The sequence below is a fragment of the Miniopterus natalensis genome, chromosome 16 (genome assembly GCF_054644295.1).
Source record: "Miniopterus natalensis isolate mMinNat1 chromosome 16, mMinNat1.hap1, whole genome shotgun sequence".
NCBI lineage: Eukaryota > Metazoa > Chordata > Mammalia > Chiroptera > Miniopteridae > Miniopterus > Miniopterus natalensis.
This window is the reverse complement of record NC_142096.1, coordinates 7,544,703-7,569,775: the sequence shown is the minus strand read 5'-3', so window position 1 is coordinate 7,569,775 and position 25,073 is coordinate 7,544,703. Positions and strand designations below refer to the sequence as shown.

General features: G+C 51.0%; 1 protein-coding gene and 1 long non-coding RNA gene across 2 annotated transcripts; both read right to left on the bottom strand.

Annotated features, from left to right (window-relative positions):
* Positions 1 to 24,290, bottom strand: BAALC (BAALC binder of MAP3K1 and KLF4). Its single transcript, XM_087825323.1, has 3 exons — positions 24,149 to 24,290; positions 8,995 to 9,161; positions 1 to 2,251 (listed from the first exon to the last, which is right to left on the bottom strand). The coding sequence occupies exons 1-3, from the start codon at positions 24,270 to 24,272 to the stop codon at positions 2,141 to 2,143; spliced, it is 402 nt and encodes a 133-aa protein (XP_087681449.1). The 5' UTR covers positions 24,273 to 24,290; the 3' UTR covers positions 1 to 2,140.
* LOC107546042 (uncharacterized) lies at positions 18,402 to 22,021 on the bottom strand. The gene is made up of 3 exons (XR_001604091.2): positions 21,096 to 22,021; positions 19,576 to 19,706; positions 18,402 to 18,493 (listed from the first exon to the last, which is right to left on the bottom strand). It is a non-coding gene; the product is annotated as an uncharacterized LOC107546042 (long non-coding RNA).
* Positions 24,291 to 25,073: the final 783 nt, after the last annotated feature.

Below are 25,073 nucleotides of genomic sequence, written 5' to 3'. Positions count from 1 at the left end.
TTGGTTTGAAATTGATGACTTTATTGACACAAACTTTGCAATAGAAAGTGTTATACTAATAGGATAGTAAGAATCAGTTCCTATATCACATACACATTAAAAAAAAAAAGTCAGATAAACTTCCAGTAATATTGTTTAACTTCTGATCACTGTCTTGGTGAAATCCAGACTGTTCTGCAGGGGGGCAAGATCATGTATACCCTTTACTCCCTTCTCCCCGAGAAGTGAGAAACTGTTTCTATATAAAACAGAGACACCCTCTCAAGTTGATAAATCCCAAACAACATGTAGCAGCCAAGTGACGAAAAACAAGCTTGTAAAGAGAAACTAGGCTTAGCCTGTGGCCCACAGCAGTGACTAGCGAAGGAACCCCCTACACAAAAACACGGTGTGCGTGCCCTGGGAGAGTGAGCCCTTAAACCTGCAGGAGCAGCGCCAACCGGTGGCAGTTGGGGGCTCCTGCTGAGTAATGCCAGTGGGGACGCAGGAGTCACAGGTCTTGCTTTTATTATTATTACTATTAAAATTTCAAAACATGAAGTTGCCGAAAAGCCCTTTCTCGAAGAATCAGAAAATGATAGAGGTTTGGGGAAACTGTAGTTTCGTGTGTGGTCAAAGTCTTGTAGAGGGATCGGGAGGACACCCAGAGTTTAAGACAGAAACCTGTTCTGAATATAAAAGTGAGATTCCACCGCAGGGCAATTCACAGCACACTGGACCTCAGGGTCTCAGTCAGTCTCCTGGCTGTTAAGTCCACTGTCCGATTCAGGACACAGTGGTGACTGGCCAGACTCCAGCTCTCTCGGCATTTGCATGGTGCCTGACACAGGATTGGCATTTAATGTTTAATGAATAAATATACAGTCTACTGAAGGGAGGGAGAGAGGGAGGCTGCCCACTTGTATTTGAGGAATAACAGTTGGCAGGAAAGGAGACTGAAAATCGGATTGTTAACCAGCCGATGTCAATTCTCCGGGCTGTTACCTAAGCACACACCATCAGGCTCCCTGCTTCTGCTACACGTGGCGTTTATTGGTATCATTTGGTACAACTATAGTCCTATCTTTCCCAAGCCCCTGCTACAAGACTTTGGAGGAAAATATTTCCACCTTACCACGTTTAAAGAAATGCTAGAAAACGTCATTCCTATAAAAACTTTTTTTTTGCTGCATCAGCTACCTGATTTCTAACGTGTGTATGTCAATCCAACGTCAATGCGAACGCACGTCCGCCAGGTACTGACTCTCTAAAGCGGTTCCTTTGCAGACGGGGCACAGTCCCGGGGCTGCGCGCAGAGCGGGCAGGGGAGCCGCGTGGGCAGCAACGTGTCTGGATCACCTCCCGCTCTTTGAACGCCAATTGCAAATTATCTGAGTGAGAGAGAACACACTCGAGAACACAAGCGAAGGGAACTGGGAAGCTATGAAAAATGCAGCGTCTGGCTGAGCCCTCAGGGAGTCCTCGGCTGGATGTACCAACCGTGACTGTGATATTGTGGGTCAAAGGCGTGGGGGGGGATGACACTGAAGGCAGACGACAAATGTGACTGCATCCTAGAGGCCTCCCTAAGACACGCCACGGGTTTCGGTGGGGTTGGTCTGAGCTCAGGAAACAAGAGAACAAGTTGTCGTCCTGTTTCTTGACTTCTCGTATATCTGGGCTTCAAGCTGGGTGCGAGCCAACTTTTAATGGAACACGGTAAGCTCTGTGATGGTGGCATCCAAAAAGAAAGACTCAAAGAGCAAGCCTGCCTGAAACGGCGCCCATGACCGCGGCCAGGACGGCATCGAGCTGACAGTGACTCTCTCGCTCCCGGCCCACCCTTCGGCTTTCCCTGCTTCATGAACCGGCCCGTGGCCTTCGCTCCGGCCTTCTAAGCCAGGCCTAAGTGCAGACATTGCCAACAGCAAGCCGAACGGCTCATGTGCAGTTTATTACCACGTGTGAGTACTATGCCAACGCATTTACGTCAAAAACAGGAGGCTGGGAGCGTCCCAGCAGCTCAGGCAGCTGGCAGCTGCCGGGTGAGACGGTCCCTCGAGGCCCTCAGCGGCGCTCACGGTCAGCACAGGGCGCCCACGTCGTCAGGGCTCCTTGGGGGATCCAGCATGCAAGGGCGCCAGCAAGTCCAGCTGCCCTTCTAGTTGACGCAGTTCTTTGCGATTCTTCGACTTCTGTCCACCTGTCGGATGCTCTCTGTCACGTTAATGGTGACTTCTTTTGCAGGCATTCGCTTAGCATCTCTTTTAGCCTGTTAAAAAGTTTAACACAGTGAACTGAGTTACTGGGAGGTATCCCAAGGCCCTCACCTTTGCATTAGTTTCCCGAGATGGTTACACACGCAGGCAGGAAGAATGACCCACAAGAGCACACGCACACGAGCTCCTTGTCATAGGCCTCTCCGTGGAATCTCTACCACCACACAGCCTGGCACAGAGCCGGGCAGGAGGCGTGCTCAGTAAAATGTGGTCGAGTGAGTGAGTGAATGAGCGACGGCCCATCAAAGAGGAACGTGAAAGGTTTCACAGCTGGTTTCAGTAGAACAGTTAAGGGTTTGAGCTCTGGAGTCAGGAATTTTGGCTTAAATACTCACTATATAATTTCACTATGGGCAACTTTTTTCTAACCTCTCTAACCTTTAGTTTCCTCATCTATAAAATGGGAATAATAATAATAGTACCTTCGGAATAAGGTTATTATAAGGATTATATAAGGTAAAGCATGTAAGGTACTTCGTGCAATGGAAAGACTTGGTAAAATAACAAGTGAAAAACAGGCCAGCGTGCCCACTTCTAAGTGAAGAAAGACCAAGGATGAAATTCGTCTTCATGTTGATTAAGTACTAAAGCACTGACTAAGCTGCAAGCTCTTCACCCATCTGTGCCCCCTGAGCCCCCAAGAGAAAACAGCTTTAACAAGTGAGGGGCACTTCTCTGCCCATCCCACTCACTGACCACATGCTTGGAGAGAGAATGACATGCACCCTGTGAGTCATCTCCATCGGGGGGGGGGGGGCAGAGACGTGCCACCTAACCCTCCCCAGGAGGGACCTGCTGCCCAGCTGCAGGGGTGCCATCAGCAAAGAGCCTCCAGTTGCCCCAGCTGCAGGGAGCCACCTCCCCCAGGGCCCTGCCCTTGCCGCAGGGGCCCCCCGGAAGGGGGGTGAGTGCAGGGGTACAAAAGCCTGGCTATTTGTCCCAAAGCTCTGACAGGCCATTTGTCCTCAGAGCTCTGCATGGGGTGGGGTCGGCCGAGGCTGTTGCGGGGCCTGCACTGTGGCTCTTCTTCTCCCTCTGTCTGCTCCTGCTTCCAGCCCTCCCTCCCACGGGTGTTGCCAGAGCACTTCCCAAAGGACATCCTACTTAATTACATCTCAGCATCTGCTTCCTGGGAAACCCAGTCTGTCTCTGATCTGCAGGAGATCTCCCAAGGCATGAGCATCTCCCCATGCTGGGTGTGAGTCTACCGATGACAGATGCGTATTTTTTATAAGATACAGCCCCTGAATTCAAGGCAACTACTTCATCTGTAGTGCATCCAAAGAAACGGTGGACTGTGCATCGCTGGGGAAAAAGAAATTGCTCTGTTGTCCTTATGAACAGATGACATGTAGGCTCCTATGTCACACAAACCCTGCGTCATAGCTGCTGGTGATGACCCTCTCCGATTTCCTTGACTTGGCTGGTGCCTCCGTCCCCCAGCTGCTCTGAGTTTCGGCTGCTAACGGCTCAGGGCAGCACCCTTCTTTGGAGAACTGCCTTCATCTGATGGGAGCCACTTCGCTGATTGGTGCCCAAGAGGTTACACCCTAACTCCTGAAGGCAGCCCAAAGCCAGTGCCTCATGGTAGCCTATGTACAGGGTATGTACATCTCTGACGTCACTCGTGCTCCGGAGCTCCCATGGGATCGCGCTGAGGCTACACTGCGGTGGTGCGGCTGGGCTGATGTGTCTGCTGAACTTGGTGCTCGGGCCCACCCTGCTTCCCCCACTCCCACGGGTTTCACCTGAGACTCTGATTTCAATCGCTCGCTCACATGAGAATCCTGATCGCAGGCTCTGCCTCTAAGCAACCTGGCGATCTGAGGGGTGTTTAAGGATCCTGTCATTTTGACTATAGTCATTGATTGCATGGGATAGGATTTCACTGTTCTCTTCAGGGTCCCGGCGCCTAGCACGGTCCGAGACATAGGAGGCTCTCAGTTCAGCTGTGGCTGGATAAACAGATGAAGGGGCGCATGGCACACCTCACTGACCCGCTCCCCTTGCTCTAACAGCCCGCAGCCAGTGCCCACTGAGGATTCAGCCCACACTCGGCTCTTTCAAGCCTGAACTGGCACCAGGAGCAGCAGTGACGCCTATGGGTTTATTTTCCCGAAAAGCAGAGAACTCATAAAGTCCCACAACCAAGTTTGTTTCCTAAAGAAAATTGTGGCAATTACGAGGCTAATTCCATCTGATTTCAGGTGTTCTTGCATAAAATCTCTGAGGACCGGGGATGGAGGAGAGACACAGAGGCCTGATTGAAAGGAGCCAAGCTCACAGCAGCGCTCCCCTCAAGCCGGTGGGCAGTGGGAGAGCTTTCCAGAATGGAAATGTAAATTTCCCGAGCTGCCCAACTGCTTTCCTTAGAGTTATTGGCAAGATTTCAAAAACGGTTATTAAAGATTATACACAGAAAATGTTCCGCTCTATATTTCGGTCTGTTTTTCTAAGCTTAAAAATCTAAGCAAATATTCAGTAGTTGGTTGATTCTTAACTTCCCAACCTGTTTAAGTAAAGAGTCAAAGGCTACAAAATAGTCATTCCCGGAACAGCCAGAGGCTATGTATGGAGTGATTCTCAAGTACAAGGGGCCGTTCCTTAAATCTGTGCATCGAAAGCCAGCACCAGCAAGCAGTTCAAAGGACAAGTCTGGGGGCCAGACAGACCTAGATTTAGCACAAGGCTCTGCCACCCACCCCTTTGTTGTCACAGACCTGTTGCTTTAACGTCCGAATCTCAGTCAGTCCCCTTCCCTGAAATTGGGGAAATAATGCCTGCTTCTTAGGGTTTTTTTCTGAGAGAATGAAGCATGTCACTTAGCATTAATAGGGTGACCAACTTCTCCAGCTGGCCCAAGACTGACCTGTTTAAAACGGAAAGTCCCAGGCCCTGGCCGGGTGGCCCAGTTGGTTGGAGAGTCGTCCCGCACACCAAAAGGCTGGGGTTTGAGTCCTGGTCAGGGCACATACCTAGGTGTACATGTTTGATCCCCAGTCGGGGCGTGTATGGGACGCAGCAAACTCATGTTTCTCTCTCACATCAATGTTTCTCCCTCTCTCCCTTCCTCTCTTTCTGAAAATCAATAAAAACATATCCTCAGGTAAGAATTAAAAAAACCAAAAAACGGAAAGTCCCACCTTCTGGGAGCCTCCCCAGGACAGAGAATCACCCCAATGATAGCCATCAACATTAATTCTACCCACAAAACGATGTCAGCCAAACATACCAAATGGACACAGAAAGCTTAAGTCTTCTGAAACTATGACTATTGCTACTGCTACTTTTAAATAACATCAATAATAGGAATTGTATAAGACATGCACTTGGATAAAGGACGAACTGGAGTTCTGCCTTCCAATGATGGGCACTGAAGGATTCGTGCCCCACACAAATCCATTTTCAAATGATTCATTTTCTAAACGTGATACAGTGTAAACAACGAAGCATTTTATAAAAGAGAAGCTTTCAAGTCTGAGGCACCAAGGGGAAGGTGCCCATCCCTTTCAGAGCAGCTCGGGTATTCAGGGCTTAGTCATCAATGTAATTCAGTTACAACTTGGAAACCTCAGGTTATTTTCTCTAGGAGTTTGGAAAAGTTGCTTTGCCCGCCTATGAGCAAAGAGCAATATAGATACAGGAAACAATTATACCGTTTTGTTCCTCCGGGGTCTATGACACTTTCTATACTATAGATGTTTTCCCTCTGATGTGGTTTTCAACCAGCCAAACCTTTTTATTTAACATCCTACCCTCTTTAATTAATGACAGGAAAATAAAACGTGTCCTTATTGCAATTACTGGCTTTAAAAAAAAAAATCTGATGGTTCCCAACTCAATGATGACAGGAGCCCATTTGCACCTTGAGCTTTTTTGGCTGTCTGCTAATTCAATCCTGCTTCCACTTCTAAAATTCTCGTTCTGTGAGTTTTAGCACCACTGACTCTTGTTAATGGGCCACCTCTTGTTTCTCACCCGGTTTTACAGCTTTTCAATTCTTCCCTTGCCTCATTTTAATTTCTGCAGCGTTAGTACTCTGTGAATCATTGATTTTAGCCCTCTTAATACCGCCTCTTTAATTAAAAGTAATTTATCGGCTGCTGTTTCTCAAGGGTAACCAGATTGACTGATAACTTCCTGGCAGCCTCAAACCCAGACGGACTTGTTTCTCTTGGGGCTTAAAGTCAACACCCCCAGCCACGTTGGCTGCGCCCCCTCACCCTTCAGAAAGCAATTTGAACCGTGGGGCGATCCTATCTATGTTAAGTAGAGTGGTTGCTATTACCCACCAGTGGCCTTTTATTTCCTTCAGAGAGCCATTTATTTTATATTATCTGGGTCCCCACCCTCACCCCCATTAGTACTTGGCAGCTCCTTCAGAGCAAAGGACATGTATGCCTTTTCCACTCCTGGGTGGCTGGCACTGGAACCTGGACGGTGCCTGGTGCCCAGACGGTGCTCAGTAAACGAACGTCAGATGAATGAGCCCAGAGAGTGCTTCTGGGAACCGGTGAGGAAATTTCCAGGCCTAGCAAGGATCGTCCTGACTGCACAAATGTGTCTGAAATCTGCATGGGGATGTTGCAGTGGGCACGAGCTTGAGGACGCGTGCTCCACGAACGGGTTCCTCTGGAGAAGGGAAGCTGTGACAAGGTGCCGCAGAGCCATCAGCCAGGTGGCCCGATGACCTACGGGTGTGTGTGTGAAATGCTAATAGGTCAGCTTCCCGGAGCGAAGGAAGACAGTGGGCACTGCCCGAGCCGGACGCTGAAAACGCAGGAAGCTGTAGCCCCGAGTACAGGAGACAAGCTAGGAAGAGACTGTCAAAGGCCCTGGCGGGAATGGAAGAATATTAATTTCCTTGGGCAGATTCTAGTAGCGAGAGCTGTGTTGGTATGAGATGGCTCTACTGAAAAAAATCTGAAATCGGGGATAAACTTGTCTTGTAAACGGACATCTTAGGTGGAAAACCTTTGCCAGGGCCTTCCAGGGCCCTCAGGACATCTGGTGGCTGGCGGGGTCTCAGCATAGACCACTGATGCACTTCAGCGACAGTCTGACCGCTTATAGCTAAAGTTATCTGCTCCCTGATCTTCGTTTTGAATAGTTCCAATGTAGCCATTGTTCACTGAATTGTGAAAACAAAAGCAGCCTGGATGACTTATCGGTATGAGACATCTGCCTCGTGGTGCTTTGTGAGTGTGGTCCTCGCTCCCTGCGACATTTCCACTGCTGCTGGGGTTCCAGGGTCTGGCTCCTTGTGGCCCCACTTTAATTACCACACAAGAGCCCAGAGTGCATGTGGGTGTGGACTGAGGGGGTGCTTTCCTTAGCTATGTCTGCCGCTCCGTTGCCATTTGTGGACTGGAGACAACATTAGCAACATTTTAGAGTCATTGTTGAGGATTAAGTGAGATAATATAACGATGTCTTTGCAGCCTGTGCTATGTCTAGAAGGGCTGAGCACAACTAACTGGCTTTAAATTATTTTTTTTAAATGTCTTTATTGATTTCAGAGAGAGGAAGGGAGGAGGAGAGAGAGAGAAACATCAATGATGAGAGAGTCATTAATCAGCTGCCCCCCCACCATATATACTCCCTGCTGGGGATCAAGCCCAAAAACCCCGGGCATGTGCCCTGACCAGGAATCAAACCGAGATCTCCTGGATCCTAGGTCGATGCTCAACCGCTGAGCCACGCTGGCCGGGCTTTAAATTCTTATGTTCCATAACCAGAACTCACATGCTGCTCTTCCATTTCGGTATTATTCCCACTGTGTGGATAAGGCACCCGAGACTCAGAGATTAAGTGATTCCTTCAAGGCTTCTTACTTTAATGTATTAGAGCTGAAGTTGCTACAGGTTTTTGACCAAAGCTTAGAGAGGTAACTCGCTGATAAGAGCAGGAATTCCATCATTAGAGGCGCAGCTGTGCCCTGAGGAAACAGGTGGCATTGGCCTGAGGGGACAGGCCTGGTAAGTTTTGACAGGGCCGAGGGGGGAAATGGGTTTGGAGCACCCGATAAGCAGTGGCCTTTGAGTGGGGGTGGGGCGGGGAAGCTGAGGAAGTGGGAGGGAGAGGCTGGGTGGGAGCCCAGCCTGCAGAGCCTGGGCCTCCTAAGGGCATCCGTTCCCACGGGAGGAGCCCTTGCCAGCAAGAGCTCTGAGAGGGACGAAAGGATCAGAAAGGATGCCAGCTGGGCCAGGGCCGCCACAGTGCTGCTTCCTTTCTGACAGCGACCTTCTGCAGCAGGAGTCCCCCGGCCTAGGGGCGTTGGCCTGCCCGCCTGGTTGGAGGGTCCGAGGTAACACGCCGGGCTTGTCTCCTACTGCACTGGCATCTCCTTCCCTGCCTGCTCCTCACGCTGCCAACCCCCAGACTGCCGCCTGTCTGGGGGCTACAGCCAGAAGAGTCCTCGTTATCAAGATGGTAAGGCGACACAGGAAAGGAGAGCCTCACAAAGCTGTGGTCAAGCAGACACGCTTCCCTTGGGGGGCAGGCCCCAAGGCCCCATCTCGGCCCATTCAACACCTAGCAGCCCTCAGGGCGGGGCTTGGGGGAGGAGGGGGTCCTGCTATTTTGCTCCTAACAATTTTCACATGGGTGAGGCAGAGAATGTCCAGTGGCAAGGTGAACCTTCACTGTCCTCCTCTGGGGACAGTCACGGCTTGGCCCTGCCCTGAAGCAAGCCTCTCTCCCTTTCTCCAGTCCCAGGTTCGTGGCTGTGACCTACCTCCGTGGTCCGGAGGCCGTTGTGTTTCTGGGTCAGAGTGCCCGAGCCGAGGCCCTGAGGATGGGGACACTGGGTGCCACAGCTCATCTTCTTCTCGGGGTTGGATATTCCATCTGGGGCTGCAGATCGGGGCACACCATTGGCAGACAGTCCATCTTCCAGCACACCTGGGGGAGGGGAACAGAGAAGGGTGCTAGAGTCTGGCACGTGGCAGTTGCTACAATCGCCAAGAAGAAAGGAGAGTCCCTAGAAATCCCACCGGGCCGAGTTACCCTTTTCTATAAGAACATGTGTGTTGTTGTTTTACAAAAGTGAGATTTTAAAAAATAATTTTGTAACCTGAAAATCTTATTTAACACATCAATGGCATTTTCCCATGCCATTGAATATTGTCATATTATTTTTTACACAGTCTGCTCTTATGTGAATATGTCACCATTTACTTTACTAATCCCTTCTAGTAGAATATGTTTTCAGTTTTTCAAAATAAATGTTATTGTGATGAAGTTATTTGTAGTTAAAGCTTTACTTTTTTTTTAATGGCTTCCACCTTTTCACTCTGAGACACTTCAAGACTCGCACCTGACCCCAGTCCTCCCATGCCCATGGCCAGGCCCCTGTGGGGATTAGAGGAAGTGCCTCAGAAAGGCCAAAAACTTGCTCCAAACAATCAACCAGCCAGTAGTGGATCCAGGACTTCAAAACCCAGATCTGGCCTGGCCGGTGCGGCTCAGTGGATGAGTGTCGACCATGCACCAAGAGGTCGCCGGTTCAATTCCAGGTCAGGGCACATGCCCAGGTTTCAGGCTCAGTCCCTGGAAGGGGGCTTGCAGGAGGCAGCCGATCGATGTTGATGTTTCTCCCTCATCGATATTTCTCTCTCTCCCTTCCTCTCTCTCTAAAAACCAATTAAAAAAATCAAAAAACCCAGATCTGTGTGACTCCAAAGATATCTGTTCCCATCTACTGTCTCTGTCATTGCCCCGCTACTTAGTATCACTAAGCCTCAATTTCCTGGGGTATAAAATTAGAATTAGGATATCTGCATCAAAGACTGGGGGTCAAAGAGAAAGAGAAGGTAAGCCTGGCTCTGAGCCTGGCACACAGTGGGGTTCATTTCACAGCTTCCTGAGTGCCAGGCACTACAATGTGCCCAAGGCTGACTTTAGATCCTTCCTTGACAGCGAGGGGAGGGCACTAGGTGGGTGAAAGAAAATGGAGAAAAGACATACGAACAAGAGAGTCTCAGCAAAGACCAGCTTTGCCAAGTCCACAACCCTGTCCCAGATCTGGTCAGGGTGCAGCAACTCCTGAAGGGTCTCAGGCTCAGAGCCTAAGGGGCCCCAGGAGGCCAGAAGGTTGAGCTGAAGGGGGAGCCCGGGGCAGATCACTGTTACTTAGGGTCTGTTCACTGCATGTTATCCAAGGGCTGGCACATGACACATCTGACAAGGACAAGCCTTCACTGTGTCTCACCTTCTTTAGAAGGACAGATAATCTGGAGCTTGGCCAGCAACTGGGCCTCTGTTGAGCTGAAGAGAAATGGACAGAAACAGAAAAACAGACCACGGGAACAGTTCATGCATCCTGAGTATTTACTGCATCCCTCTGCGGCACCAGGCTCCGTGCCAGGCCCGGAGGCAGAAGTGAGAGACAGAGACTCCGTCCCTGCCATCTGGCTGTGATGGCTGGGACACAGGGAGGAGAGTTGTCCAAGAGGTGTTGCTCATGGCAAAGAACAAAACAGGCCAAAGAGAGGCAGAGGCCAAATCATGGGCGGCCGCATGGACTTGGTTAAGGAGTTTGGACAGCGACGGGTGGGCAAGTGCAGCCTTGGGGCAGTGTGGGGGATCCCTCTCAAGGGCTCCAGCCCGGAGGCAGGGAGGCCAGCGAGGAGACAGCCTTGCCCTTAGGGCTCCTGCTCTCCTAGAGGTTCCCTCTGCGGTCTTCCCAGCTGGACTCGCCAAATTGGAAAAGAAACCGCTCTCAGAAGGCTGCCCCTGGAGGTTATGCCACTTCAAAGAGATGGCTTTGGCCAAAATACACACCTAGTAAGTGCAATTGAGTATTTAGAAAGAAGTGGGGGGCAACAGTAAATTAATTAGGATGATCATCTACAACCACAATCCAGATGAAGAGGTTTCAGTGCCAGTTTCAGAGGGACACAGCCAGAATGAACGGCATTAAGCTTGACAACCACCTCGCCGTGTAGCTCACTGTTAGCGTTTAAGTAGCTGGTGACATCCAGAATCTCTTCTGTAGCAGCTGCATAGGGCAGAGGTGCTGTGAGTTTTCTACCAGAAGCATAAATAAAACTTCAATTGGCCTGATTTGATTTTGTGTTTCTTTAATGCAATGATTAGCTCTCAAATCCCCAGTTCCTGTCTCTGCAGCTTTTCCTGGATACCTTTAAAAGCAGGTTTAAGCTTCCTTTATTTGTTTCTCAGAAGTCAAGTTCAAGCTCCCCCTTTTGACAAGTTCCTGCAAGGTTCTGGGAGTAGGTACAGTTGGCTTTGATCTACATCAATTACCGTTCTTGATATGTACGCAAGGAGGTGGCTTTTCCAATGGAAGAATTTGGACAACATGATCCGTCAGGTCAACAGCCTGCTTGTGTGGCCTGATCCCACCCCAAATGCACAGATCCCAGCCCTGCTGGGCTTGGTATAACAGACCCAGAGGACGTGAGGCCTGAGAAAAATCAATATCCTTTCTGGGTATTTTCCTCTAACGCAGCTTTTCTTCGGTGTAAAATAAGAGCAAAAGTTATTTTCTTCAAGTTTCCCATTCTAAATATCTAGATCGGACCGCAGGGATTTATAAGAAGGCAGGCAGCCCTAGGGAAAACTTCATGAACTCAAGGTCATGCAGGGACTTAGAGGATGCATTCCAGGGACAGGCTCACTCAGGCCCCGCACCACTGACCCAGGGCTTTGCAGCGCCTATCCAGAAAAATCGGTACATGGGGCTCAGACATCACCGAGAAGACGGCCACTCTAAAAATCCTGGTCCCCACTCTTTGATCTAACATCGTCTCTCTCAGAGAGCACGGCCAACTTCGCCAATCTAGCTCACATCTGATACCCAGCTCTCTGCTCCTATCAGTTCATCTCAACCAGCATCTGCTGAACCCCAGCACAAGCCAGACATTTCACCACGCTCTGGGGCTCACAGAGGGGTACATTACGGTCTTCACCCTGCAGGTATCACACCTAGTGAGAGCAGGAAAGGAGAGCAACGCAGCCCTTGTAAACCCAGTCATTAGAGTGAAGGAAACAATGCTCAGCCCTCCTAAATTGTTAGAAAGCACCGCCTTTGCCCTAGAACACTGGGCAGCTGTACTCAATAAAGGCCAGAAACTCGGGCTCCAGAGGAGCCCAGGCTGCTGAGAAAGGCAGGGGATTGTGCACGAAATCGGTGGCTCGCGGAGAAACCACCTCTGAGATCCAAATACCACCCCCCCATCTTATTTTTAGAGTTTGAGAAGTATCCCTCTGAACAGCAACTTCAACAACAAAAATTCAAAAGAAAACCTTTGTAAAAATGAGTGAAAGGACATTTTGTCTAAATTTTCTTCCCACGCAAAGCTGGGAACACATGGGGAAAAGACACCAGTACTCCCCAGCTCCGGCTCATCTGGCACGGGGGGCAGCACCGCAGAGGGGCAGGACGGGGCCCCCAGGGCCTCTGCCCTCAAAGAGCCAAGTATTGACTCATGGTCCCTCCTTAGAAATATGGATTTAAATGGAGGCCCAATAAGAAACTTCCTGGATCATGTCTTAGGCAAAGATGACCTCCTCTGGCCAAGACAGATCTGCGTCTTGTACCCACAGCGTGTGGTCATTTCAGGGAAGAGGGAACATTGGAGAGTCCACCAGGAACTCTGAAAGGAGTTGAACTTGTACAACTAGAAGAACAAACTGAGAACGGATCATTACAGGGGGGAAAGTAGGCACCTTCATCACCTTTTCAGGGAAAGCAAATGGGCAGTCAGGAAAAGTTATTCTTTATAAAAGAATTCCAGCCAATAGATGTTGAAGAAATGTTAGAATATCACCATTTTGCAATTCCCAATGAAATAATTCATGTAGACGGCGATGATCTCCGACTGAAAGCTGATGAGGAACTTTATAATGGATGGACTGGGCTGTCTCAGCCAATGTTAACGTCACAGAAAGAGAGAGAACCGGATAAATACCAGCCAAATACAATGTGTGGGCACTGTCTGCATCCCAATCCGAATGAATCAATTATAGAAAAGACATTCATGAGACCATTGGTGAAATTTGGACAATGACTGAATTTTGGTGACATAAGTATTAGAGGAATTTTCATTAATTTTTAGGTGTGATAATAGTATTGTGATTATAGTTCATTGAAAGACATAGAATTGCCATTTCAACCTACAAAAATAACAATTTCATATGGTTCAATCTTACATATTTTTTAAGAGTCCTTATTTTTTAGAGATCCACACTGAGGTATTTTCAGATGAAGCTACAGGACTTCCGGAATTTGCTTCAATAATTTAATTGGTGGAGGTAGAGATGAGACAAGATTTGCATGTGCTAATAATTGTCGAAGCTGGATGAGGTTTATTTTACTATTCTCCCAATTTATATATATGTTTGAAAAACGTGTTTGTGTAGTTTTAAAACTTTTATACATATATGTTTGAAATGTTATATTTAAAAAATACCTATGGCTACAATTAAGGGATTCCAGGAATGTTTAGAGCAATTGCAACCCCACGGTGTCTGCTGGGAGGAGACACTGCTCAGGTGAAGACATAGCCTCTGGTGTATGTAGGGCGAGGGGGGGGGGTGTGTTAACTCACCTTCTTACATAAGTTTTTGTTATATTTCCCACTGATTTTTAGCTTATGGCTATGGGATTTGGGGATTCTAAGAATACTGTAGTCAGTGTTTGCATTTGGAATTTATGTGCAAAAGACAAAAATAAGTCTTACAGGCATGGGCATGCTCCCTGGGGCCCTTTGTTAGCATTTTTGGCAGCTCTCTTTAAATGATGCCTTTTCTCTACGTTCACGGGATGTTTTCTGAAGCCTTACGTAATGGCTAGAAGCCTCTGTCTCTACAAAGGGATACCTGATTCAGGAAAGTAAACATCATAACAGCAACCTATTCATCCACTGCCAGCCCCACAACCAACCAACCAAAGTGGTGGCTTTTTAAACACTCCAGCTCGGGCCTTACAGCCTGTGGCAGTTAGCACAGCTCAGAGAGGCACAAAGAGATGAGGATTCCCCACGCCCCACGCCTCCTGCAGCAGCTCCACATTCTTGCAAGTGCCCTCGGCAAGTGCCACAGCAGCTGCCCTCGATCCCCTGAACCAAAAGTGACCTGCGACGAAGGGTCAGGAGGATCTCAACATTCCTGGGAGCCCAAAGTTGGTAGAGCTCCTGGGTGGTGCCACGATACTGTTTTCTTCCCAAATCCCGTGCAAGACAAGAACATGGCTTGCATAATAAATTATCTAATGCCTTCATGACCTAATGTTATCAGTAATACTTTAATAACCTTGAAAACTGCCTTCAAAATGAGAAATGTGCTTCGTCCCATTTGTTTGCTCATTCCACACACATTGTCTGAGGGCTCTATGTGCAGAGCTATTGACAGGCGCGTTTGAGGGCTGGGACTAGTAACTAGTCCTGTTCTTTCCTCTCTTCCACACTTTCTTCCCGAGTAGATAGTGGCTCTTAAACCTGGCTGTCCCTCAGAATCACCAAAGACAGGAGCAAGCACTGGCACACAGCCATGCTCACTCGTAGCTGTACTGACTATGGTTACTTAGGTGCTAAAACAGCAAAGTTGAGTCATAGCAACAAAGAGCACGTGGCCCCCAGAGCCTCGAATGTTTACCATCTGGCCCTTTACAGAACAGGTTTGCCAGCCTCTGACCTAGGAGAGGTCAAGGCGCCAGCAGCATCAGCATCACTTAGGAGCTTGTTAGAAAAGCAGGATCTTGGGTCCCCTCCTAGACCTATGGAACCCACTCTGCACCGACCCAGAGAACCTGTTAAACATGCGGGGTTTTTGGCCCCACCACAAGCTACCATCAGAAGCTGCCAGCGTGGGGCCTTTACTTAGGTTCCCCAAGTGCATCTGAGAGGTGAGATGTATGGTCCCTGCCTGCAGAGGTCGCCGTGGTGCCCCTGGGGCGCGCCCTGCAGGCCTGGAAGAAGTGGCCCCACCCAAGGGCACTTCCTCTTGCTGGAGGCAGCCTGCCTCTCATACCAGGTTGAAATAGGGGAAACCGCCTCTCACTACCATAGCTGAAGAAGTGTGGGGGGCCGTGGGGTCAGGGGCTTCAGACAAAGGTAGCCCCTGAGTCAGGCTGAGTGGAGCGGACTTGCAGGCAGCCAGTGGAAGGTGAGGCTGGAGAGAAAGCGTTCAAAGCCAGGCTCAGACGTTTGCATTCAGTGGGCAAAGGGAAACCATGAAAAGCTCTGAGCAGGAGAATAACGCGATACTGATCCCAGCTGTGCTTCAGGAATCGTCACCTGGCCATGGTTTGAAAGGGACTGGAATGGCCACGACTGGAGGGGGGGCCCGGTCAGAAAGCCGTTGCAAATGACATCTAGGTGAGAGGCAATGAGAACAGGAGCTAGCGATCAGTCCAGGGGCTCAGAATAATCCAGACCTGCCTTCCAAACCCCCCCACCCACTTACACCCTGCATGCACTTGGGCAAGTGCCTCCCCTTTCTGACTTCCCCCATCTGTAAAATGGGGGTAACAGACTCTAAATACGTAAAGCCTGCACCTGCCGGGCGTGCGATTCACCGAGCCATGCTCCTGAGGCAGTGGCTGTGTTCATTTGGGTTTGCACACACATCACCTGTCACCCAGCAAGCAAACCGGAGCCTGTGCTTTGAAGACTGTCCTTGTAAAGTGATTATTCTTGGACATAATCACTTAATGAGGCAACAATTTCATTGTTTACTGAGGTGCTTAAACCTGAATCGTCCCTCTTACGGTGCACAGGTGACCCCACTTCCATTGTAACTGCTGCCTGCCCTGTTGTTATGACGACTGGTTCCCCAAACAGCCCCCCTATTTTCTACACATCCTCTCGGCTTCCTCATGCCCGAAAGCCCATGAGCCCTAGAGACAAGAGCAGGGTGATTTTTTTGAGCTTCCACAGGAAATACTGTCAAGTCTTTAAATCAGCCAATTGGCTATCTGGGGCTTTTTGCGTCAGCATCAGAGTGACCCTGACAGTGAACCTCCGTAAATGTTCCTACGAGCTAGAAACTGCGCCACAGAAGATCAGCTGGCATAGCAGTTTCCTGCTGGCATTGACTTTGCAGGAAAATGAAGCAGAAGTCAGAGGAACGTCCACCACGAATCTCACGCACACATCAGAGTCTGATGTCAACAGATCATTCTAAAAAATTCAAGTTTGGGGTATTGTTGCATTATTTCTAAAACTAATTCAATATTAACACATGAGTGTGTGTTTTCAGCAAATACTGAACTCACTTGACACATGGGAATGTTAAAAACACAGTTATTAATGCGGCTAATCTTAATACCAGTCATGTGTCCCCATGGTTTCTGGCAGAGCACCTCCCCCTCCTCACTTACCCACTTCCTTTCCTCTCTCTCCCTTGCTCCTGTTCACCTTCTTTCCTCTCTGACATCCCTCGGGATGAAAGGTGCAGTCACCCTGCTCGCAGCCTACCCGGTATCTGTCCCCTTTTTTCCCCCGCCAAAAGGACCCAATACTTTAAGGGTGGTATGTGTCCAGCTAATGTGATTTCCTTCACTCCTGCACATAACATAGTCCTGGCCAAGGGGACTCAAGCAAAGCTTACAGGGTTTTGGGAAAGCTGTTTTACAGATTTAAAAAAAAAAAAAAGACAGGTGGATTGCTCTTCTCTGCATTCCTCCCTCTTCCTAGCTCAAAGATGCTGCAGCATCTTGCAGCTAAATGAAACCCACACACCAGGCTGGAAAGAATAAACTCAAAGGGCCCAGGTCCTGGAGAGCATCCTTGAGCAGGGCAGCTCCCTACCTCCAGAGTTTCTGTCACGTGCAAAAGTAAACCCTCTACTTGCTAAGCCACATCTGTCTGGTTTCTGTTCGTGCCACCAAACACAATTTCTACCCGATACAAAAGTGAGGAGGGTTCCCTTCACTCAACAAATATTCACTGAGCGCTTACTCTGTGCGGGGCCCCGTGCTGAGTAAAGAGATGGACAATAAATGAACAGGACAATGACAGGCTGGGGTATTAGGAAGGAAAAGGCCAGAGAGTAACCGGGGAAGGCTGGTCTCTCTAAGGAGGGGACGTCTGAACCGAGAGCTGAAGGGTGAGGTAGACTCAACCATGTGATGAGTGGGAGGAGGGAGAGCACATTCCGGCATATGCAAAATCCTGGTGACAGGAAAGTGGGGGGGCTGTTCAAAGGACAGAGAGGAAGCCAGTGTGGCTGGAACCCAGGGAGGGGGGAGAGAGTGGGGGTGGCGGTGAGAGGGAGAGAGAGGGCCTGGGCCGCGCAGGCCCAGGGTTGGAGTTGTATTCTATGCATAACAGAATAAAGCTACCAGGGTGTTAGACAAGACAGTGGCAGGACCTCATATATGTTTTAAAAACGTTCTGCCTGTGACATGGTGAGTGACTTGTCAGGGCAAGAACGAAAGCAGCTGCTGCAGAGGTCCAGTGAAAGGTAACGGTGGCTTGGGCTGAGGCAGGGCCAGCGGGGATACAGAGTGGACTGTCGCCCTGATGGAACTGCCTGTGATGTCCTCACAGCCTTGCCAGTGCCCTTCGAACCCAAACAGGCAGATTCGGAGAGGGGCTGGAGAAAAATGTTTTTAAAATGCTGAGGCGGCAAGAAGGAAATACAATTAAAAGGTAATTGGAGAAAAAGATGGGTGAATGCACAGCCAATGTTTTGATATTTTTAGTATTCAGAGGGAAAGAATAGGAGAGTGGCGGGAGCTATTACATGGGGACTGTCCCAGCATATAAATAAGGAATTAACAGAATTTCCAAGAGGTGGTAAGGACACTGAGGTCCTCGCTGGCCGACGTCATGACTTCCTCCAGCAGTGCGGGCTGCTGAGAAACGGGCCTGGAAGGAGCCGAGGGGAAGGGCGGCCCGGGTTTGTGCTCAGGCCGAGCCCGGCGCTGGACGGAGGAGCGAGGGCCCGGTGCCTGGGTGGGCAGCACTGAAGCACTGCGCCCTTCGCACTGCGCGCACCCTGACTCTTCAGTGATCCCCAGCCGGCATTCCAGAGCTGAAACCCGGAGAAGCCGAGCAACCCGCTCACTGTCACACAGCTGGTAAGGTCTTTTGTTCAAGTCTAATTCCTTAGCCACCGAATATACTGTCTCCAAGCAGAAAAACACGAAGATGCTGTCTTCCAAGCAGGGAAAGGTCCGGGCACCGGAGGGCATGGCGTGTGCGAGAACCTCTTGCTGAGGAAGGTCTCCTGTGCGACGCACAAAGAAGCCAAGGCTAGGGCGCTGGCTTTTGAAGGGAAAAAAGAAAAAAAATGCTTTTACTGCGAGGTCGACCAGCAAGGAGACAGAAATCAAGGCTCCAATCTGCCCCAGGTGAGATTTAGGGGTTTCAGCACCAGATCCTCCAGGACAACGGACCCTCGGCTTCTGAACATGTCCAGGCGTCCAGGTGCCGGTCATGTCCCGGTCCCTTTCCGTGTGGGAGCAGTTAAAGTTTCACAAGTATTACTCTTGTTCACAAGTGTTACTCATAAACTTTGGTTCTGGATACTGATAGAAACAGGACAGGGCCAGTTTCAGCTGGTTCTATGGTTACACATCAAGCTCACTGGAGGGAAGCGCATGACGCTGTGAACAGAGGCCCAGACCTGGCTGGGTGGTTGCCTGGCTGTGGCTGTGCCACAGGGTGGTGCCCTGGCTGGGGGAAGGTCGAGTGGCTCTGGGCTGGACTTCCGGGCTGACGGCATCTGGCCAGCAGCCCCCGACTCGGCCTTGCCCAGCCGCCTGCTCAAATGCCCATGAAGTCAGAAGACCAAGGCCCACAACATCACCCAAAACAAAGACCGACAGACAACCTAATCCCAGGCTCTGGCACCATTTATAAAGCAGATGGATCTAGATTAAGAAAAATCTACTCAGGTTTCTTTGCTTCGTTCCACAGAAGCCACGTGGCGAGATGTAGGCAGATACTCTGTGCTGACCCCATCTGACACCGAGACGCACAGCTGGAAGCATCTGGGGCTGTTCTAACCAGAACACTGGGCAGCCAGCCGGCATGACCTTAGGGGCATCTCAGACTCAGACAGAGAGCTGGTTCCTACACACACTCACACAGCACCAACACCATCACACACCACACACCACACGCACTCACACAGACCACACTCATATCACCACACATCACACACACACACACAGGCCATGTTTCTACATCCATAAAGCGACTATAAATTCCAGAAAACAGCTGGGAAGAATATAAACAGCATACTCAGCTGACCCAATTGTGGAGGGTGGACGTGGGAAGTGGGGGACCCAGGGAAATTATACACTGTGGAGTCACAACTTGCATTTACCTGGTATGTAATTTACCTGAATCCAACTGACAGTCATTCGGTATTGAAACAGAAAAGGGAGAAACCCCCGTTCACTTCTCCATGGCCTTTCCCCCAGCTCTTCCGCCCTTCAAGCTAGTTTAGCTTTCACAAACTCCAGATATTTTCCTAAACACAAAGTTTACAAAACAGTTCATTCCGTCAGCTTTGAGCTTCCAAGCAATTAAAAGGATTCTCCCAGACCTTCTGACTCTAAACATGACCCCCAGCAAAGAAGCAACAATGCACCCTGGACACGGGACCCCAAGGAAGGGCTTAAACGCTGACAGAGATTGTTTCCTTCTGTCCGCTCCTCTATGCTTTCTACATTTTCTATAAGCGGCATGCATTACATTTGAAACCAGAAAAAAATGTTATTCTGCTCAAAGACTGTTCACCTTTAATGAGCCCATCAGGTAACCAGGATGCAGGTGATGTTCTGAGCGCCCCCCGCAGCCCTGCTCAGGGACTCGGCGCAGGGAGGGGATGCAGGTGGCCCTCCAAGGACTAGAGTCCTCAGCCTTGAGGATGCTGGCAGGAGGCCCTCATGCCAAGTGGTACATATTTTCAAGAAAGCCAAAGGCAGATGGCCGTGGGGGAGGGAAGTAAATTCGTGCTTCGCAGTTACAGTAAAACGGACACCGGCCGGATTTAGAAACAAGAGGCCTGAATTCTGATCCGGGCTCTTCACGTCTTAGCTGGGTGACCTTGCTCAATCTCTTCCTCTCACTGAACCTGTTTCCTCACCTAGCAAATGGTGGTAATAATGGATTTTAAGGTTAGAGAGTTATGTAAGCAAATGTCCAAAAGAAAAATTCTCACATATAGCAGATGCGCCACAAATGCTATCTGAATTTAAATAATAGATCCAATCTCAGAAAAAAAGTGTGAAGTAGTGACAACAGAAATCCTCTTATTATTTTGAATGTTCACAGTGTTTGTGCTCAAAAACATGTTTATATTAGTTTTCTAGCCATAGGTTCCCTTGTATCGAGAGGGGCTTTGACAAACCCAAAAGTGTTAGAATATTAAGCCCACAGAGGTCTGAGAAATGACAGGAGGGCCCATGGTGAGAGAAGATGCGAGAGCCGTCTTCCAATATTGAGAGAGCTGTCTGCGCAGGCTCGGTCCCAGGGGCCCGCTAGAAATCACAAGGTTTCTCACAAGGGTAACTGCCCCACGAAGGTGTGGGGAGGCCTTGTTCCCTAGGGAGTTGTATCCCATCCTCAGTGATGCAGGAGAAAACTGTGCTGAAACCAGACTAGACTATCGAGCGATCAGACTATTCTCTGAGTCCCATCCACTGTAAAATCAAGAATTCTATAGTTAACCCCCCATTAATTAGAAAGGCAGTGTTCAGGAGTGTGGGCTCTGGATTCTGGCCCTGGACTGGGACAAGTTACTGCACAGTCTAAATCTCATCCCCTCACTTGTAAAAGGGGGACAGTAATAGTTCCCACCTATCCCAGCCGTGAGGATGAACCCAGGTGATTTACGTAAGTGTTGCTGAGACCGTACCTGGCCCTGGGTCAGTCATCAGCACAGGTTAGCTAACGGTGATATTAAGTGCCGTTCATTTTATTTGCCGTTTCCATTTATTTAGGTCAGTCGTTTTGCTGCAAGTCTCTAATTCCGCAATCTTTCATGTCACATTTACTAAATCAATTATTATAGCAATTTAAAAGTGGAGGCGCCTTAGAGAAAATTGAAATGTTTTATTCTCTGGAGAACCTAGAAAAAACAACAGTACAAAAGGGGATGTTTAAGGATGTAATTAAAGGGACTTGTGATTAAATCGAAGCGAGGCTAAGAAGCTATTAACCTACAGAAAGGCTGCGCTGGGCTGGGGCATGGCAACCTCAGTCTCCCCTTCTCCTCGGGAGACCCCCTCAGACAACAGAAGTAAAGAATCAATCCAGCAAACCGATTTTATGAGGCCTAAACCACGCCAGACCAATTTAACTTCCTTCTGGGGCAGGAGGACGGGCTTTGGGCACACAGCGAAGCAACGGGTGTCAGATCCGGTGGCCTCAGCTAAGTCTTCAACTCCAGCCCACGTAATAGCTGAGTCTCAACACGTAACCGAATTCTGCCGGCTGCTGGAAATGATCCCCAGACATGGGAACCAGAGGCTCAGGATCACTACTGGAGTAAGGAGGAAGCAGTGGTGGGACTGGCAGAAAACCATGAGCCCCTTCCACCAGTATTTACGAAGGCAAGCTCCCCACGGTGCTAGCACAGAGGACACAGAGTGAGGAGTCCACTCCCTGTCCTCACAGCTCCTGAGGCTGGGTGGCCAGCGCAAAGGGGCTTCGATTTGACACTATAGGAGAGTGACCAGGGGCTCTGAAAGGAGGGAACTTTGGAGACAGAGGGAACTGGGGGTGAGAGCTATGAAGTAGTTGAGAGAATGTCTTGACCGGGCAATTTAACTGAGTCCCCCCTGCCTTGAATAGGTGACCTCCAGAGACCTCCAGCTCTAGGATTCCAGTAATGAAGCCACTTTTGTGATTTTATGATCTGGACTGTCCTGAATCCAGCCTTTCCTTTTGCCCCCTGTTGGAAAAAGGTTGATGGAAATGGGGAGAAATTTCCTATCACAACACACTCACCGTGGGCCGTAGGTGCCCCCCAGAAGCCTGGGTCTGAGTTCATGGGTGGAACACCGGTGGGAGTGGGTGAGACAGGAGCAGGAGGGAGGAAGAGTAAAGAGCCCTGGCTAATCTCCCAGGGTGGCTGGAGCCCAGGAGATGCGTAGTTTTCTCAAATGACCACTCTAACTAAGGATGTCCAGTTCCCAGCCTGAAAAGTCCACAGGGATCAAGCCACTTTTCTCAAGGCCCCGCGAGACTGCCAGTGGGCCTCCAGGGAAGGCTTGTTTCCATCTTGATCTTCAGAAATGTCCCTCTTCCCTGGGGCTGACAGAAATTTCTAGGGAATTGAAATGATCCTGCCCATCTAAGAGTCTCGCCAAGTTTAGGCTGCTTGCTGTCCTGGGACTGGAGCTGAGCTCTTGCTCTGAACGACGCAGGTCTTCAGGAGCCCCTGCCTGGCAGGGCTGTCCTGTGTCTGGCTGGGTGCACAAATGAGCATGCTTGTCCCAGGCCCCACCTGTTGCAGGGACCAGACCTCATGATGCACGATGGGGTCTGATTCAGGATGGCAGAGTGATAAATGCATAAGCTTTGGAAATGAATAAATATGTACACATTTCGCCAGCACATAATAGCTCTCTCATACCCATAAATATGAGCACACACAGGACACACACACACACACGCACCCTCCACTCCCAGTCACCAAGGCAACCATTCCCTGACTCTGTTCTTTCTCACACTGGATCTTTTTAGGGTTTCCTTGGAGTGCGGCTCCGGCCTTCGACTCTGCTGAGGAGAGCCATCCCTCCTCGGGAAAGGCCGTGACATATGTTACCAGGTCCACTGCAAAGGCTTACTATGTCCTGTCCTCATGTGGACCCTGCATGCAGCCAACACATCACTTGGAGAGTTGCTAAGAGCATCAGCAACACAAAATCACCGTTCCGCTGCTACCGCGAGTCAGAATAACTGAAGGCCAATCGAGCGTCATGCCTGGCAGCGTTTTCACCGACAGTTCTCACTTTTTTTTAATAAAAAAAAAGGGAATCACAGAGTTCACATGCAAAGGGAGCCAGCGCTGGTCCTACAGATGGAGAGACCGATTCTCAAGATGCAAGCGACGGCTCTTCTTTAGAAAGCACGGCTCGGGATCACCAGCCTTTTGAGCGTCCGTCACCTTTCTTTCCTCCTTATTAATACACATTATACTTCAAATTAACCTCACTGTCTACTTTAGATGCCATTACTCAAAAACGCCCAAAGCATGAAAGAGTCAAGAAAAGGTTAAAACATCTTAACCCAGATGCTGATCTGGTTTTTGACAACAGCCTGGTAACAGGTACTGAGACTTCCTTGCCTTTTCGCATCAGCACCGGGTTGATGACACAGGCCCGCCTGCAGCCCAGTCTGTCCGTCTGTCTGCCTCTCTACCCTGCGACTGTTCTGTGCCGGCTACAGTGTCAGCAATGAGCCTGACCCGGGCCCGGGCGGGAGGTCCTGGGCGCCCCTGGGTGCCGCCCGCCCGGCCTCGCCTAAGGCCCGGGGGGGGGGGGGGCAGGTCCCTCGCGGGGAGCAGCCGCCCGCGGGGGGAGCCTCGCAGAGCTCCCGGGCCGCCCGCGGCGTCGGCTGCGCCCTGAGCCGGGTTCGGTTTGGAAGCGCTGGGGGCGCCCTCCCAGGGGGAGGAAGGGGAAGGCGGTGGGGGGGGGCGCCGGCGGGGCCCAGGGACGGGGGGGGGGGGGGGGGGCCCGCGCGGACTCAGTGGGGGCGGGGGGCGCAGGGTGGGCTGCCCCCCCCAGCCCGCCCCGGGCTCCCCGAGGCGCGAGGGGACCGCTCGGCCTCCGCAGGGGCCCGACTCGGACCCCGCCGCCTGGGCCTAGGTCTGGCCGCCTGGCGGGGACTGTCCGTCTGTCCGCCCGCCCCCTCCTTCCCTGGCCCCGCGTCCTCGGGGGACCCCCGGGTCGGGGCCGCGCTCACCCTCGGCGCTGCTGGGCGGCGCGTCCGAGTCGGTGCAGGTGAGCCAGGTGGACTCGGTCTCGCGCGTCCAGCTCTCGTAGTAACGGGGCTCGATGGCGTCGGCCCGGCTCCCGCCGCAGCCCATCCTCCCCGCGGCCGCTCAGCCCCGGCCGAGCCCGGGCCCGCGACACCCGGGCGGCGGCATCGCGTCCCCGCGCCCGCCCGCCCGCCCGCGCGAGCCAGGCGCCCGCGCCCCGCGCCCCGCGCCCCTCCCCTCCGCCGCCCAGGCCCTCCCCTTCCCCGACCCGCGCCGCCCCTCAACCTCTCCCCCATCCCGAGTCCCCTCCCCGCACCCGCCCTCGGCGCCCCGCAGCTGGCCGGGAATGGGGGGGGGGCAGGAGCAGAGGCCCGGGATGGGACTGGGGGGGCGGAGGGGCAGAGTTGGGCTCTTGTGCATCCACCCACCCACCCATCCACCCACCCACCCATCCACCCACCCATCCACCCACCCACCCATCCACCCATCCAAACACCCACCCTCTCTCCCTCTCTCCTCCGGTCCCCCCTCATCCACCCTGGGGAGAGCTGAAGCACTTAGCAGGGACCCCAAGCTTTCTGGCCACTTGTCTCAATGGCAGCGGCTACTGTTCCCCTCATTTCCAGGCTCAAACAGAAAGAACGCCTGAGCTGGGGAGGTGCCGGGCAGCTCTTCAAACTGCAAGAAGGCCCCTGGAGCTGGTTTCAACCCTGGGAAACTGGGGGGGGGGAGAAGGGGGGATGTTGCCACTAAGAACTGCAGAGCAGCCACAGTCTGCCCCTGCCCTAGCTGGTTTGGGAGTAGGGAGTGGGACCTGCGGTTTCCCAAAGAGCTGGCCTAGACTCTGTCACTAACACCCTTTCCAGGTCCACCCCTTCCTGATCCGAGCTTTGCTCTCAAGAAAGCAAA